At 49.6% G+C, this 15,523-nt stretch overlaps 5 protein-coding genes across 5 annotated transcripts; 4 read left to right on the top strand and 1 right to left on the bottom strand.

The window, feature by feature from the left end:
• The first annotated feature begins 495 nt into the window (after positions 1–495).
• Positions 496–3,426, top strand: PV09_01100 (uncharacterized protein). Its single transcript, XM_016353943.1, has one exon. The coding sequence runs from the start codon at positions 779–781 to the stop codon at positions 3,332–3,334; it is 2,556 nt and encodes an 851-aa protein (XP_016218038.1). The 5' UTR covers positions 496–778; the 3' UTR covers positions 3,335–3,426.
• A 284-nt stretch (positions 3,427–3,710) lies between these two features.
• On the bottom strand, positions 3,711–5,093 carry PV09_01098 (uncharacterized protein). Its single transcript, XM_016353941.1, has 2 exons — positions 4,814–5,093; positions 3,711–4,764 (listed from the first exon to the last, which is right to left on the bottom strand). Exons 1-2 carry the CDS (start codon positions 5,066–5,068, stop codon positions 4,684–4,686), a joined length of 336 nt encoding a protein of 111 aa, XP_016218036.1. The 5' UTR covers positions 5,069–5,093; the 3' UTR covers positions 3,711–4,683.
• Positions 3,808–4,712, top strand: PV09_01099 (uncharacterized protein). Its single transcript, XM_016353942.1, has 3 exons — positions 3,808–4,039; positions 4,102–4,206; positions 4,269–4,712. The coding sequence occupies exons 1-3, from the start codon at positions 3,974–3,976 to the stop codon at positions 4,662–4,664; spliced, it is 567 nt and encodes a 188-aa protein (XP_016218037.1). The 5' UTR covers positions 3,808–3,973; the 3' UTR covers positions 4,665–4,712.
• Positions 5,094–5,174: 81 nt separating the features above from the next.
• Positions 5,175–12,867, top strand: PV09_01097 (uncharacterized protein; the record flags this gene model as incomplete). The annotated part of the gene is made up of 5 exons (XM_016353940.1): positions 5,175–5,850; positions 5,897–9,342; positions 9,391–9,916; positions 9,967–10,444; positions 10,492–12,867. The coding sequence occupies 5 exons, from the start codon at positions 5,175–5,177 to the stop codon at positions 12,728–12,730; spliced, it is 7,365 nt and encodes a 2,454-aa protein (XP_016218035.1). The 3' UTR covers positions 12,731–12,867.
• Positions 12,868–12,955: 88 nt separating this feature from the next.
• On the top strand, positions 12,956–14,997 carry PV09_01096 (galactokinase). Its single transcript, XM_016353939.1, has 3 exons — positions 12,956–13,347; positions 13,401–13,849; positions 13,925–14,997. The coding sequence occupies exons 1-3, from the start codon at positions 13,183–13,185 to the stop codon at positions 14,850–14,852; spliced, it is 1,542 nt and encodes a 513-aa protein (XP_016218034.1). The 5' UTR covers positions 12,956–13,182; the 3' UTR covers positions 14,853–14,997.
• Positions 14,998–15,523: the final 526 nt, after the last annotated feature.

Below are 15,523 nucleotides of genomic sequence, written 5' to 3'. Positions count from 1 at the left end.
TCCTTTGTAGCGATGGGCAGCTCAGTTTTTGAACGCGGGCCACGTCTCACCAAGACTCCACAGTGTCTCGTCCGCGCGAGGTCGAGAGAGCGCAGATGGTTGAATTTCTGCTCATCGCCTATTGTAGCTATATTTAGATCGGCCATGTTTTGCCAAGCGACCGGTCAAGCATTCTTTCTGCCGTGGAGAGAACAAACGGGTGCAGTAGTGCTGGTAGGCGTATTAAGCCACCGATGTGCTAATTTCCTCTCGATTCTGCCGTTCGCTTCGAAGCAATCACGACATTCGAATCCGACTCTTTCTCGATCCGTGGACCCGGCTGAGCTGGTTCTTCACACGAAACATTCGTTGTCGGCAAGCAAACCTCTCCACGCAAGGGAGATTCCAGCGCGGATATCTCGATAAGGCTGAGAAGACAAATCCCACCCAGAGCTCTCCACTCGGCTGTCAGCCCCCGATTTCGTCGAGAAGAGGGAGAAAATACGACCTCCGAGTCGCTGCACTCCTGGGGCGCGCAGGAGTCGTTTCCTGCACGTCCATTGTTGTATGCTTTGGGCTGATTTTGGATCTTGTCCTCTGTCTGCGCCACGCTTTCTAGTTCAGTTTGTACTTGCGCTGGTTCCTCGACGTTGTCGTCTTCGCGGGAAAGGCTTGTATGTCAATCATGGTATAGCTTTGCGCAGTTCTTCCTACACTTTTGAGGCCGCTGCCTTGCTAGCATGACCATTCCCGGTCTTGTTCTGAACCCGTCCATTTCGTTGCCCGTTATTTCGCGGCGATGGCGAATTTACCTCCGTCTTTACAAGCGGGCACGCCTGTAAGTGAACGAGGCTTCGCATCGTTTCAATGGTATCCAAGCACCTCAACTCCAAGTGTCGACTCCTCGTACCAAAGAGCAGAGGTTGAGACCAGGCGACGCGAATCCACAGTCTCCATTGGGAGTATACGGACGACACGCCAATACTCTTACGGAGACGAAAGCGCATACACACCCGACGAAGATCTTTTGCCTCTCCGCAACATCTCACAAACGCATTCGCCCACATATTTCTCGCTGAATACCAGATATGAGCCCGTAACGAACCCGTTTGATGCGACAGGCGCTACGGCCCAAAAGCCTGCGCGCAAGCAGAGTTTGCTCAGCAAGATAGGGTCAATTCGCTCGGCCAGACGATCTCGATATGGATCTGTCGACTCAGAGGACCCCGAACATGGCCTCAGCAGAGCTACTCGGCACCAGAGGCTCGCAAGCGTGGACGAAGAAGACGCCGGTTTAGAGTACGGGATCGATCTCTCCACCCTGGAAAGCCCTTTAGAAACAAAAAAAACAACGCAGATCTTTTCACGTCATAGACGAATGTCGCGTTTCGGCAGCGAGGAGATTGCGCCAGAGCAGCTCGCGGTGGCGCTAGGCAGTGGTCTAGACAACGTCAGCACAAGGTACTTTGACTCAAGCAAGGATCGCTCCGTGACAGATCTCAGCGCGCGCAACAATGCGCAGATCTTAGCGGACAAGAGCGGAGAGATTTTGGCTGTACAGGAACGACATTCAAGCGTGTCATCTGATATCACGGCCTTAAGTGGCGGTTTCAATGCGCGAAGAAGTTCAGCAAAGAACTCATCGAGCACATTTGGCAAGACAAGCTACTTCTTCCCGACGGATCCTGTGCAGCCCAATTGGAGGCCCGTAACGATGCACTGGGCGTACATTCTCATGCTTGTGATCGTCGCCGTCGTTCTGGCAGGCGTGCAAGAATACTTGTGCCAAGTTTCACTCAAGAGGCAAGAGCATAACGGTGGGCTATTAAAGTTCAAGAAGCCCCAGGATCTGACGCTGATGGAGTATTTCTCGTGGAAGTACATGCCAACCATTGTCCTCCTGACGTACGGTATCATGTGGATGGTGGTAGACTTCGAATGTAAGCGCTTAGAACCGTTTTACCAGCTGTCGAGGAAAGGAGGTGCCACGGCCAGAGATTCGTTGAATCTCGACTACATCACCTTCCTGTCGTACTTTGTGCCGATCAAAGCGCTTAGATCGCGACAGACGGCAGTCATGCTTTCGTCAATGGCCACCCTACTTGCCGGCTCTGTCACCCCAATCTTACAATCGGCAAGTGTCGTCATGGAGCCAAAGCCGCAAAGTCGGCAAGATGGCGAGTTCAAGTTTGTCCGGATCGATCCAAGGTGGTCCCGAGCCGTGACTGTTACGTTGTGCCTTGTAGCTGTCCAAGGCATTGTTCTGCTTGAACAGCTGAGGCGGCGCAAGAGCGGTCTTCTATCGGACCCGAAAGGCATTGCTGGCATCGCATCCATGGCCACAAAGTCGCACATTCTCAACGATTTCAAAGGATTGGACAGAGCATCAAATCAGGCCATCCACGATCGACTCAGGACGCGACGTTATAACCTGCACAAGTCATCCCTCTGGCAAGGTGAGTATATCAAAACTTCGGAGACGGCGCAGGAGAAGATCAAGGAGGAAAATCCTCATCCGATTCTCCTGCGACTGCACGCCGGCATTCCTTTCATCGCTTACATGGTCTGCCTCGGAATCCTGATCCCGGTCTTCATGTTCGTCAGGAACGCGAACCGAGTCACGGAGAAACTGCCGTGGCTGATGACAGCCCTTGCCACTATCGTCAAGCTGCTTTGGGGCTGCTTGGACATGAATCTGCGCGTCATAGAGCCGTACTACATTCTCAGTCGGGGCAAGGCTCCGCCAAAGACGTTGACCATGGATTATACCGGCACGGTGCCAGGTTGGCTAACCGTCAAAGCGGCTATGAATGGCCAGTACCTCACGGCCCTGGTGGGATGGGGTGCGATCCTCGCCGAAGTCCTCACAGTCTGCGTTACGTCCTTCAGCGTCGACGGCCTCAAGTTCATCTCCGGCGACGGTGGTAGTCCCAATGACGATGACAGTAACGATCGATATAATACAGACCAGACATTTCGATCCTTCTGGGTAAGCTTTGCTCTGGCGCTGGGCATCCTGATCTATCTTATCACTGTCGCCATCATCGTCTACATGAAACGGTCGCACAAATTCCTGCCTCGGCAACCTGGTACGATTGCCGGTGTCCTGGCGTATATCCACCAGAGTCAAATGCTACTTGACTTCGTAGATACTGAGGAGCTAAACAGCACGCAAATGACCAAGCATCTGGAGGCAAAGGGAAAGACGTATGGGCTGGGTTGGTTCACGGGAAGGGATGGTGAGGATCACTGTGGCGTAGATCAAGAGCCGCTGAGAGCGAAGTACAAGTTCGGCGTGGATTGGTCGCAGACGCATGTCTCTGGCGCGCAGATTGGTACATGGGAGCATTATTAGCATCGCAGGTTCCGCTCATTTGTAAATATCGTTCGCGTCTGCGTTAATTTCGTCGCTAGAGATACCCCTCGAGCATGACGCGACAATCCAATGAATTTATTTACTGCACATCCTGCACGCTTCGCTTCTTCCGGGTCCAACAAGAGCCGGGAATGCAGTAGATTAGAGTGATGGCTCAAGCCTGAAAGCAAGTCTACTTGCTTCTGATGTGACAAGTAGAGCACGCTCTTCTGGTGCCTCTTTCGTCGAAATCTGTCTCATGTGCTCTTCTCCTCTGCCCCATGAGATTACCCGTGGAAAGTCTGCAGTCTGCTTAGCAAGCATTTACTGCCGTAGTACCTGCACTGATTCTATGTGAGGCCTCAGATGATTTGAGGGAAACAACACTTGTGTCCTCAGGCACCAATGTACGCTTGACCTGACGAGTGCAATATTTTTGATTCGATGAGGCAGATCTAGTATCGAAGACTATAGTTACAGCAAACAATTTGAAAATGCGAATGACGCAGTGCCACAATATACTGAAGAAGCCTGCCATGTACCGCATAGTAGAGAAATCCTCGGTCTGATCGTTAGTCTTGTTTACTTGATCTGCACACTGCTCGAAGTAAGCGACGTTCAAAGCAGCCTCTTCGAGTCATGGCACTTGAGATCCCAGGCGACATCAAGTTGCACGAGCGCTTCATGCGTGAAGCTCTTGATCTAGTTAGTCGAAATCATATCATGAAAAGTTTTCTTTTCCGCTGACAAGATTCACTGGCATGAAGGCGGAGCATGCTCTTGCGGTGGATGAAACGCCTGTGGGATGTGTTTTCGTTCACAATGGCGTTGTAATCGGTCGTGGGATGAACGATACAAATAAAAGCATGAATGTGAGTTCACGTTGTCTTCCACCGCATACCAATACCAAAGCTCCCTCCTTACACATCGACAGGGAACACGCCACGCCGAATTCATGGCAATGTCCCAGATCCTGCAAGCTCACCCTGCATCCATCTTGCATGAGACCGATCTCTACGTGACAGTTGAGCCTTGCGTGATGTGTGCGTCGATGCTTCGTCAATTTGGAATCCGCGCCGTTTACTTTGGCTGTTACAACGAGCGGTTTGGTGGTACAGGCGGTGTTCTTACCATCCACAAGGATAGAAGCGTTGACCCCCCGTATCCCGTTTATGGAGGCATCTTCCGAGAGGAGGCGATCATGATGTTAAGGAGGTTCTATGTGCAAGAGAACAAAAAGGCTCCAGAGCCGAAACAGAAGAAAGAGCGCGTTCTGAAGACGGAGATTCTGCCGTTGGACGTAGACAAAAAGTCTTCATGTGCACAGTGATCAATTGCCATCCGTTGAATTACAGAACACCATCTGGTTCTCCCTTCAGACGTTCTACTCTTTTTTGCTCCCAATTGTCGAGGTCTTTGGCGGCCAATCTCTGCTCCCAAGTTAGCCTAGTCTACAGCTTCTGACCGGAGCGTACGGACGTAGTATTCCTCCTTCATATCTACTTTTCGCTTGTTTTTACCGACATTTAGTGCCTCCTCTTGACTGACGTATTTGATTTTGTTGTCGTGCTTCTCGTAACGCAACGCGGTCGCTGGCGTGAGGAAGAAACTACCTGCAACCATGATGCTGATGAAGGGAAACCCGAACAACCAAAATGGATACTTGTTTACGAGTTTACGGTACTTCGAGCCGTAAAGCTCCTTGCTAAAGCTTTTCGATTGGAATACTGCCATGTTGGGCAACGAAGCGTAAGTTGATTGTCAATGCGAAGGTAGATGGCGCCGAATCCAGTCCAAATGAACGGATTCCGTCACCTGACTTGGCGTCGCTTGCTTGAACATGAAAACACGCTTATCCGCGTCGACACACTACCTGACATTCCACCCATCAGGTGCATTCTACGAGTGGGACTTTATTTGCTCCAATGAGCAGCGTATGGCATCTCGTTCACGAAATTTGCGTTCAACGCAAAATGGTCAGTCCGGGAGTATGCAATCCACAAACGGGAACTACCTACCGCCATCTACCATAGCTGCTCAGATTGTCCACAATCGATCAACAGTCGCTCGTTCGGAGCCCGAGAACAAGGCATTGTTCGGAAAGCTATTGCAAGAATATTTAAGGGATCCTATAGTCGAGGATTCAAGTATCGAGACTCATGCCCAACTAGTTCAAGTTGTAGCCGAAGCTGGTCTCGATGTCTTACTTTCAGACGATCCTTTTGCACTTGACAGTCTGGTACAACAAGCTAGAGATAGCTTGTTAGTGATCAGGCTGACAATAATTCGCAAGCCGGATGTGCTTTTCTACAAGGGTGAAGGTGAAGAAGAAAGGCCACCGCTACTACTATGGCTCCTCGCAAAGATTTTGAATCTGAGCGGCCGTCGTACCCTGTCATTGATTCAGATGGACCTGAGAGAACTGCTTCAATCCATTTTTGCTGTTTTATCTACGAAGAATCGCACATTGTCTTGTTCTTTCGACTTCAAAATGTTGCTCACGGATGTTGTTGAAGGTATACATATTGACATCATTCGTCGAACACGCTAACAGATTCATAGACTTATTGAATACTCTCGAGAGGAGGCAATACGAGGACGACTCTGACAAGCCGCCGATACGCGCTGTGGTTCCCTCGCCAAATGCAATGACGAGACTGTGGACACCTGCGGGTAGTTTATTGGTTCTTCCGACAGGATACCAGGCCGTCATTCGAGATCCGATCCAAGCGCAGGTCCTCATAATGGATATTGTCGCCGTTTTATCTCATTGCAGTACCGGGCATTCAAGCGATTCATTTATGTCCAATTCTGATGAAACCCTGCAATTCGACTGTTGTCACCGGATCTTGGATTTTTGCGCAACTGCCCCGAGTACAACAAATGAAGACCATGATCGCGTTTTCGATTCCGTTGCCAGTTTTCTTCTTTCAAAAATTCAGAAGCGATGCCCGAGGCGTAAAATTCACCCAGCTGTTGATCTTCTTGTGCACCTGTTGGATCACTTACGACCACAACGTTATCCTAACTTTTCAAAAACTGTATTAGAGGCCATTGAGCAATTGCTACAACGTTGTTCCTCGCAACCAAATCACGCTGGACTTTTGCAGCGCAATCTTCTCCCTGTTCTCCAGCATATCGCTCATGATTTCAGCCAGGATGTCGATGACGAATTCTCTGCGCATGTTGCTGGTATTATCGCACGATTAACGAAAACCACCGCCTATCTTGACGGAAGTTCACCACCTACAAAGAAACTGAGACTATCAACCATCAGATCAGATATATATGAGGACTATCGAAAGGGTATAGCAAAAGAGATCAACAACCTACTTTTTGACATTCACGAGACAGATTTTCCAATACTAGACGAGAATGCTTTACAACGACTGCGGGAATTTGATGATGCCAAACGCGCTACGATTATTGGCTGTCTAGGAAGACTTGCTTGTGCCTCTGCAGGGTCTTCCGCTCTGGAGCTTGATGGCTCAGCCAGCAGTCGTTGTAAGATTTGCGACAGCATGGCTGCTCCTGCTGAAAGAGCTGGTGTGGACGCTAAGATAACAAAGAGAGCCGAAGAATCAAGCATTCATCTTCTATCCTTCATGGCCTTATGTATTGAAGATAGCAGCCTATGCCGCTCCAAGATATTTCGAGTAGCCGTTGCCAATTCAATTCGTCAAATATCCAATCATCTGGATGACTCAGAATGTTCTGTGCTGAGCTGGAAAGGCATCGGACCCTGGCTCATGCGTTCTTTGCAAAGTTCTGTACGAGAGCTTCGCATTGCATCAGCTGAGGCCTTGGTGGCTTACTCGCGGGAAAGCTTATCAGAACCTGTACGAAGTCGAAACAGATTGGACACGTTGGATTTCTTCAAGTGTCTCGCTGATAAAAACAATTTGACTGATCAAGAAACCCTCACATTTGCATGGGGATTGATTGGCAGGACGTGCGGCGATGCGGAGCTAAACTTGGCTTTGATACAGCTGGTAGACTATCTTGGACATTCGCACTCCTTGGTTTCCGGTGCTGCTTACCAGGAACTATTACAGCTTGCTGATTCCCGAGAATGCTCACCATCTGAGCTTCTAAGACCGTACTGGAGCAGCCTGGCGATGCACGTCGTCAAAGACATCTACGCTTGCCCACAGAAAGTCCAGCAATTGTCCGAGCTCCTTGGCATAACTGTCAACGAATTGCTTATACAGACACAAGCGGACACAGTACCATTCTTGGTTCTCACACGAAAGAAGGATGTTTTGCTGCGCATTGCTCAAGCCCGCGGACCTTCCATAAATGTACAAGACTTATGGCTGCAGCCATCCAAAAATCTCGCTGCAGTGCTTGCCTTACTTCTTATTCAGCCTTCAGAGGATCCCGAACAAGCTGCGATTGCTCTACTCAAAGATGCGTCTCCTGCTTTTGCTGAGGAAGATCTCTCCGCACTCGTGAAGGCTGAATCGATCCCAATTGCATGTGAGATACTTAAACATGCTGCGGACCTTCCTGACGTAAGAAAACCGCAAGCACATCAAGGCATGCGCCTCCTGGCGTGCATAAATGAGAAGAAGTCTACGAGCAGATCTTCCAGCAAGTCAGGCAAACATCTCTCCGCATTCCTTGATGCGCATATTCTTGGGATCATGTCCCACTTTACCGATATCATAGACGCACCACTTCAGAGACAGCCCATGGTGGAAAAACATCGAGCACTCCGCGCTGTCCAGCAGCTAATCATTCTTGGGGATGTGCAAGTAAGCATTGTAATTCCTCAAATTCGTGCGACCCTACAGTCCGCGTCAAAAATTCCGGCCCTGGTTGACCAAGCATTTCTTACGTGGGCTGCCCTGGTAGCCGCAGCAGGTGAAGATGAAATCGAGCTACTCATCGACCAAACGTTCGCCATGATTGCTCATCACTGGAATGGTTACACGTCGAGCACACAGCGTCGGGCCTATGACACAATCGCAGGTCTCCTGAAGAACCATAACGCAATGGTCAGAGATCGAATACAAATGCTACCTTCACTCGCCGGTATTGAGATGCTCAGCAAATTTGAAAGCGAGATAGCTAGGCTTAAGGCGACTTTGGACCCGATTTTGCATTTCGAAGCCTATGCCCAACGTTGCAGTGATGAAAATTCCATAATTGTATTACGAGCTTTGGTCGACCTCGGACCATTTCTGGAGCAACATCAGAAAATCATTCATGAGTCTGCAGTCAGTCAGCAGCCGTCACCCGTGATTGCTCGACTATCAAGGGCGCTATTAGACGCTGTCGTACGTTTCAAAGAGAGTGATTCGACAATCCCTGAGCTTGCAGCTAAATGCTTGGGTGCAATTGGCAGTATAGATCCGAACAAAGTTGATCATATGAGAGAAAGACATGAGCTTTTGATGTTATCAAACTTTGGGAAAGCGAGCGAAGTTGTCGATTTCGTAGCTGTAATGCTTGAGAGAGTTATCGTCGATGCTTTCCATTCTGCACCCACAGGGAGGGCCCAAACATACCTGGCATACACAATGCAGGAATTGCTCAAGTTCTGTGACTTTAGAACTGCTGTTTACAGGCCCAGGTCCTCTCAATCCGGACCAAAATTTCAACGCTGGATGCAAATTCCCGAATCAGTTCGGAGCACGCTTACGCCTTTCTTCAACACAAAATATGTTCTGGTCCATCCATCGTTACCTGGAGATCACGATTCTTTTCCGATTCTTAAACCCGGCATGGTACACGGAACCTGGCTTCGAACCTTCGTTTTCAGCCTTTTGCACAAGGGCACCACGGAAAATGCTCAAATGGTGTTTCCGGTATTATCCCGCATCATTTGGGGACATGACATATCCATTCCTACATTCCTACTACCGTTTGTGGTTCTGAATGTTGTGGTTGGCGGAAATGATGATGACGTTCGTGCCATCAATGCTGAGTTCCTACGAGTATTATCTATCGACATTGACGCAATAGATGCTTCATCTGCGGAGGAAGTCAAACATTGTAGTGAGGTACGTTGGGAAGTCTCCTAATCTGAGATATATACTGAATATAGTCAGAATATCTTTCAAGTCCTCGACTATCTATCACGGTGGCTTCAGGTGAAGAAGAAGTTGCTGGGCGAATTTGGTGGTGGTAGATCCGTGCAAGTTCCGAATGATTACGATGAGGTAACGGAGACCTCACATATCAGCAGTGTTGAAGCTGTATTGTCATCTATACCAGCAGATGTGATTTCTCAGCGTGCCGTCCACTGCCGCTCTTTTGCCCGGGCGTTGTTCCATTGGGAGCAGCACATTCGTCAACTTGCGGATAAGGCCGCGCTAAAACGAGAAGATATTGAATTGGATCAGCAACTCAGACATCTGCAGCATATATATGCACAGATAGATGAACCAGATGCTGTTGAAGGCATGTCAACGAGACTGCAAATTCTTGATCCCGAGCAGCAAATACTTGAACACAAGCGAGCGGGTAGATGGACAACGGCGCAAACGTGGTTCGAGCTATCGCTAATTGAGAGACCTAACGACCGTGGACTGCAAATGGAGCTGCTCTCTTGTCTGAGATCGTCGAATCGTTATGGTACGAACATGTGGGACGCTTAGTCGTACTTTCACTGACTATTTTGGCAGGCTCACTCCTCGACACGGCACAAAGACTTACTGTTGAGCATCCTGATTCCATAGCCCAAGTACTGCCATTCGCAGTTGAAGCAGCATGGACAACCGGCAAGTGGGAATCGCTCGAGCGTTTCCTAAGCTCAGATGCCGCTAAAGATGTCAGAGACTTCAATACAGAAGTTGGAAGGCTCTTCTTGTGTCTCCTCAAGAAGGATGTATCTGGATTTGAGCGCCTATTGTCGACACTGCGAGCTTCTATTGCCTCTGCCTTTTCTCTCTCCACAACCTCTTCTCTTGGCACAGCACACACACACACTATAAAACTCCACGCTCTTTATGAACTTGAGCAAATAGGTGCACTCAAAGACCGAGTGATCACACCTGATCAGCTTGTCGATCGTCTAAGCAAGCGGCTCGATATTCTGGGTGCGTATACCGCTGATAAGCAGTACCTTTTGGGCATTCGAAGAGCCGCTATGCAACTCTCTGCGTAAGTTCTGATATCACGTCTTGATGCTTTCTTTCTCACACGTGTAGCATGGGCTTCTCAAAACAGCAAATTGGCGCGAATTGGCTTACGTCGGCGCGTTTGTCTCGCAAAGCTGGATTAAGGGATGCTGCCTATGATGCTGTTCTACATTCAACAAATTTGCACGACGGCGCAGCAATGATCGAGCACTCCCGCCTGCTGTGGCAGGATGGCCACCATCGAAAAGCTATACAAAACCTTCAAAGTGCCATCGAATCGAACGTTTTTCAGTCTTACACTACCAGTATGATCGACGATCAATCTCTTACGACCGACGAAGGTCATTCAAATAAAAATCAGAATTTCCTAGTCGCGAAAACACAGCTTCTTCTCGCCAAATGGATGGATCGTTCTGGGCACAGTAAGTCAGAAGAACTGCGGGCTCACTTTCTCCAGGCGTGCAAATCCTTTAGTAGATGGGAGAAGGGCCACTACTATATGGGCAAGCATTATCTCAAAATCCTCGAATCTGAGAAGGCATTGCCACGAGCAAAACAGACCGATATCTATCTTACTGGTGATGTTCAGAAATTGGTCATCGAGAACTTCATGCGTTCAATGGTCTTTGGTGCCAAATACTATTACGAGACCGTGCCAAAGATGTTGACCTTGTGGCTTGACCTTGCTGCTGACATCTACAACGCCGAGCGAAACCCACGAACCCTTGATCAACAATATCACTCCCTGCGGGTCAGAAAGCTTGAGGTCGTTCACAAGCAAGTGAAAAAGTATGTTGATAGGTTGCCTTCTTACGTCTTCTATACGGCGCTTCCACAAGTTACCAGCAGGATTAACCATCCGCATGCGAAAGCGAATGAGATTCTTTTGCATCTGATTCATAAGGTTATTAGCATACATCCTCAACAATCGCTTTGGAGCATTTTAGCCGTCGCTAAGTCAAGAGCAAGTGACAAGTCCAGCAAAGCGGGGTTGGTCCTTCAGCAACTCCGACGGACGAGATCTGAGACTTCTGCCGTCGATGTCAAGCTTCTGATCGCTCACGGAGAAAAACTTACAAATGCTCTTCTGGCAGCATGTGAAGTAACTGTCGAGTCAAGATCTTCTCGAGCCAGTCTTTCTCGAGATCTGGGCTTCAATCACAAGCTCGCACCATGTCAGCTTGTTGTGCCAGTTGAAAAGGCCTTGTCAGCAAATCTTCCGACAGGCATTGGTGGACCATGCGTGAGGAACCATAAGGCGTTTCCCCGGAATCCCATTACTATCTCGTCTTTCCTGGACGACGTTTTAGTGTTAAGCTCACTTCAGCGGCCAAAAAAGCTGACAATGCGAGGCTCTGATGGTGTGAATTACGGTTTGCTCTGCAAACCAAAAGATGACCTTCGAAAGGATCAACGCTTGATGGAGTTCACAACCATGATTGACCGTGGTTTGAAACGCGATGTAGAGTCAAGCAAGCGTCGACTGTATATCCACACATACGCCGTAACACCACTGAACGAAGAGTGCGGTGCGATTGAATGGGTTGATGGTTTGAAGCCAATGCGCGACATTATCCTCGCAAACTACAAAACGAAAGGCCTACGGCCAGATTATGGTGAGCTTCGCCAATTGCTAGATCGCGCATGCGCAGATCCAGAAAAGGGCTCTTGGAAGATCTTTCCAGAACAAATTGTTCCCAAATTTCCGGCAGTCTTGCATGAATGGTTCATTGACACATTTCCTGAACCTGATTCATGGTTTACAGCGCGCCTTCGCTATACTAGGTCTTGCGCCGTCATGTCTATGGTCGGTAATGCTTTAGGCTTAGGTGATCGCCATGGGGAGAACATTTTACTAGAGGAAGGGAATGGAGGATGCTTCCACGTCGACTTCAATTGTCTTTTCGACAAAGGACTGACTTTTGAGAAGCCTGAACTTGTTCCTTTCCGTTTGACGCATAACATGATTGATGCGTTTGGAGTCTACGGTTACGAAGGTCCCTTCCGAGTCGCATCAGAGCTCACATTAAAGATACTGAAGCAGTACGAGGACACTCTCATGACCATTATGGAGACGTTCGTCTATGATCCAACCACGGATTTCATTTCCAAACCAAAGAAGAGGGTTGTGGGTGTACCAGAGACACCGGCTGAAGTGCTAGAAAGTGTCAAAGCGAAGATAAACAGGCTTCTACCAGGCGAAACCGTTCCTTTGAGTGTTGATGGATATGCAGACGCACTCATAAGAATGGCTACTGATCCAAAACGCTTGGCAGGAATGTACATTGGCTGGTGTGCTTTCTTCTGAGACCATTTATGATCAGCTCCGAAAGCATTTTACAAGTGATAGTGATTATCCGTTGTATCATCTGAATAAATGACGTAAAATTTGAAAATAGCTTACTTCAGCGGAGCAGTTTCAAATGTTATAACCGGATTTCAAACCTCGAAGTGAGCTTTGTGTCTTGGCCACGTGATGTTACAGTGACTTACGGTGCCACTTCTGAAAGTTTGCAGTGAATTTCAACCACCATCTCCAACGACTTCGCAGGCAACCAGGTTTTAGCGCCTTATTTTCCCGTGGGCTAGCCTTTTTACGAGTCTACTTTCAAGTTTCAAAGCCGAAAATTGTTGAGGGGTTGGGTCGTTCACAAATAAGCCGAAAATTCAACATACTTGACACAAACTCAACTGCGAAGAACAACCCATTAAATTGTGCGCGTCGCCTTCTGATAAACTAAACATCTACCGAAATTCACTATGGAGGTACCGGTAGCCACCTCGCTAAATGACATATACCCAAGTGATGCCGTAGAGCCACAGACTGCGCGTTGGGAAAACCTGTTGGCCTCGTTCAAGAAGGAATATGGGCATGCTGCAGACTTTGTATCGCGAAGTCCTGGGAGAGTTAACTTGATCGGTGAGGTAAATTTACGCACCTAGTGAAACGTGTTTGTGCGGCTAATACGTGGGCCAAGCATATCGATTACTCGCTGTACGAGGTCTTACCCATGGCCGTTACGGTCGACATCCTGCTCGCCGTCAAGGTCACGAGGACGGAAGGCGTGTCGAAGATCGCCATCGCGAACGTCAACGAAAAATTTCCGAAGCGGGAGTTCGAGGTGCCGGCCGACGGCGACGTCGAGATCGACGCTTCGTCGCTGGAATGGAGCAACTACTTCAAGGCCGGCCTCAAGGGCGCCGCCGGCTTGCTCCGCAAGAAATACGGGAGCTACGTGCCCGTCAATCTGGAGATACTGGCCGACGGTACCGTTCCTGCCGGAGGCGGCCTCTCTAGCAGTGCAGCGTTCTGCTGTGCAAGCACACTTGCTGTCCTCCGAGCCACGGGAGAGAAGACCATTGGCAAGAAGGAGCTTACGGAGCTTGCCATTGTGTCTGAGCGAGCAGTCGGTGTCAATTCTGGCGGGTAAGTATCTGTTTTCTTTGCTCTCTCCTCCCCTCTTTCAAACCGTTGACATCAACTGAATGACGAGAAATGCAGCATGGACCAGTCTGCCTCTGTATTCGGGCAGCGCGGAAGCGCTCTCTACGTCTCGTTCACACCAACGTTGAAAGCTACACCAGTCAGCTTTCCCGACGTGCAACCGGAGATGACCTTCGTTGTTGCGCAGAGCTTCGTCCAGGCCGACAAGCACACGACCGGCCCGATCCATTACAACCTGCGCGTGGTAGAGTGCAGCCTTGCCGCCGTGGTCTTGGCCAAGATCTTCCGCCTTGCAGACTTGCCGAAGGATTCGTCACCCCTTGGCGTCAGCCTGCGAAGCTTTCAGGACGCCTTCTTCAAGCAGCGGGGCTCGATCTCAGGCGAGTCCAAGGACGCGTCCGACTTTGCCGGTCAGCTCGAAGATCTTTCAAGACTTGTCGAAGACTATCTGCTACAGGAAGAAGGCTACACACGGGACCAGCTGGCTGAGATTCTAGGCGTCCCTGTCGAGGAGATTGAAGGGCGTTTCATGTCCAAGTTTCCCGTGCGAGCTGAACGATTCATGCTGCGTCAACGAGCCTTGCATGTATTCCGAGAAGCGACTCGCGTCGCCAAATTCAAAGCGCTACTGGACAACCCTCCAGCGGAGGGTTTGCTCAAGGATCTGGGCGCTTTGATGAACGAAACCCAGGACAGTTGCAGGGACATTTACGACTGCAGCTGTCCTGAGCTCGATGAAATGTGCCGCCTCGCGCGCGCGGCAGGGAGCTACGGTTCACGTCTGACGGGTGCTGGCTGGGGAGGATGCAGCGTTCATCTGGTGCCCAAAGACAAGGTGGAAGCGGTTAAACAGGCTTGGATTGAGAAGTACTACAAGAAAAGATGGCCGGACATCTCGGACGAGAAGCTGAAGGACGCAATCGTAGTGAGCAAGCCAAGTAGCGGCAGCTTTCTGTTCCAGGTGACCGGAGATAAAGTCGTGTGAGCATTCGCTCCCAGGTGGAACAGGCATGCCGAAAAAACGTGTCGATAGTTACAATTGACCACAACCCAGCTGTGCAGTCGAGTGTTCGTTGAATGGAGATGAGCAATAAAAAAGTATGATAAATACATGCGCGCAAAACGTCTTGAACAGCTTCCAAGACGGCTGCTTCCACAAAGCTGCACACCGCGTTCCTGGAAGCGTGCCCTTCCCTCTGGCAAAACATCATCTCTTCAGCCAACACTTGTCGTAACCTCCGCTCCGGTTACGCCTGCCCAATAATCCGAACAGACTGCGCATAAGGCTGCAGCAAAGTCTGAAAAGAAGAAGAAGAAGCAAAATCGAAAAAGACATTAGCGAGGCAAGTCGCGCCGACGCAACGCTGGAGCAGGCTTAAGACGCCCGTCCGTGCCCGGTCACGAAAGCCTTCTACGGTACCTCAATGTGGCCCTGATCATGCATGCCCAGACGCCCAACCCGCATATAATTCTCCCAGCCCGATAAAAAAAGGAAGAGTGAAGTAAAGCACGTGAAAGGAGGACAAAATTGAAAGGAAAGGGAGAGGGAAGGTTGGATCCTCCGCTCCACGAAGTGAGCAATCCCTCTCCCCAAGATACTGCTCAGCCGCGTCGGACCACTCACGTGCGGCAAGACAACGGACGTCACGCCTCCAC

Source organism: Verruconis gallopava (genome assembly GCF_000836295.1).
Source record: "Verruconis gallopava strain CBS 43764 unplaced genomic scaffold supercont1.3, whole genome shotgun sequence".
Classification (NCBI taxonomy): domain Eukaryota; kingdom Fungi; phylum Ascomycota; class Dothideomycetes; order Venturiales; family Sympoventuriaceae; genus Verruconis; species Verruconis gallopava.
The sequence above is the reverse complement of the archived record's forward strand: the minus strand, read 5'-3'. Positions and strand labels throughout refer to the sequence as shown.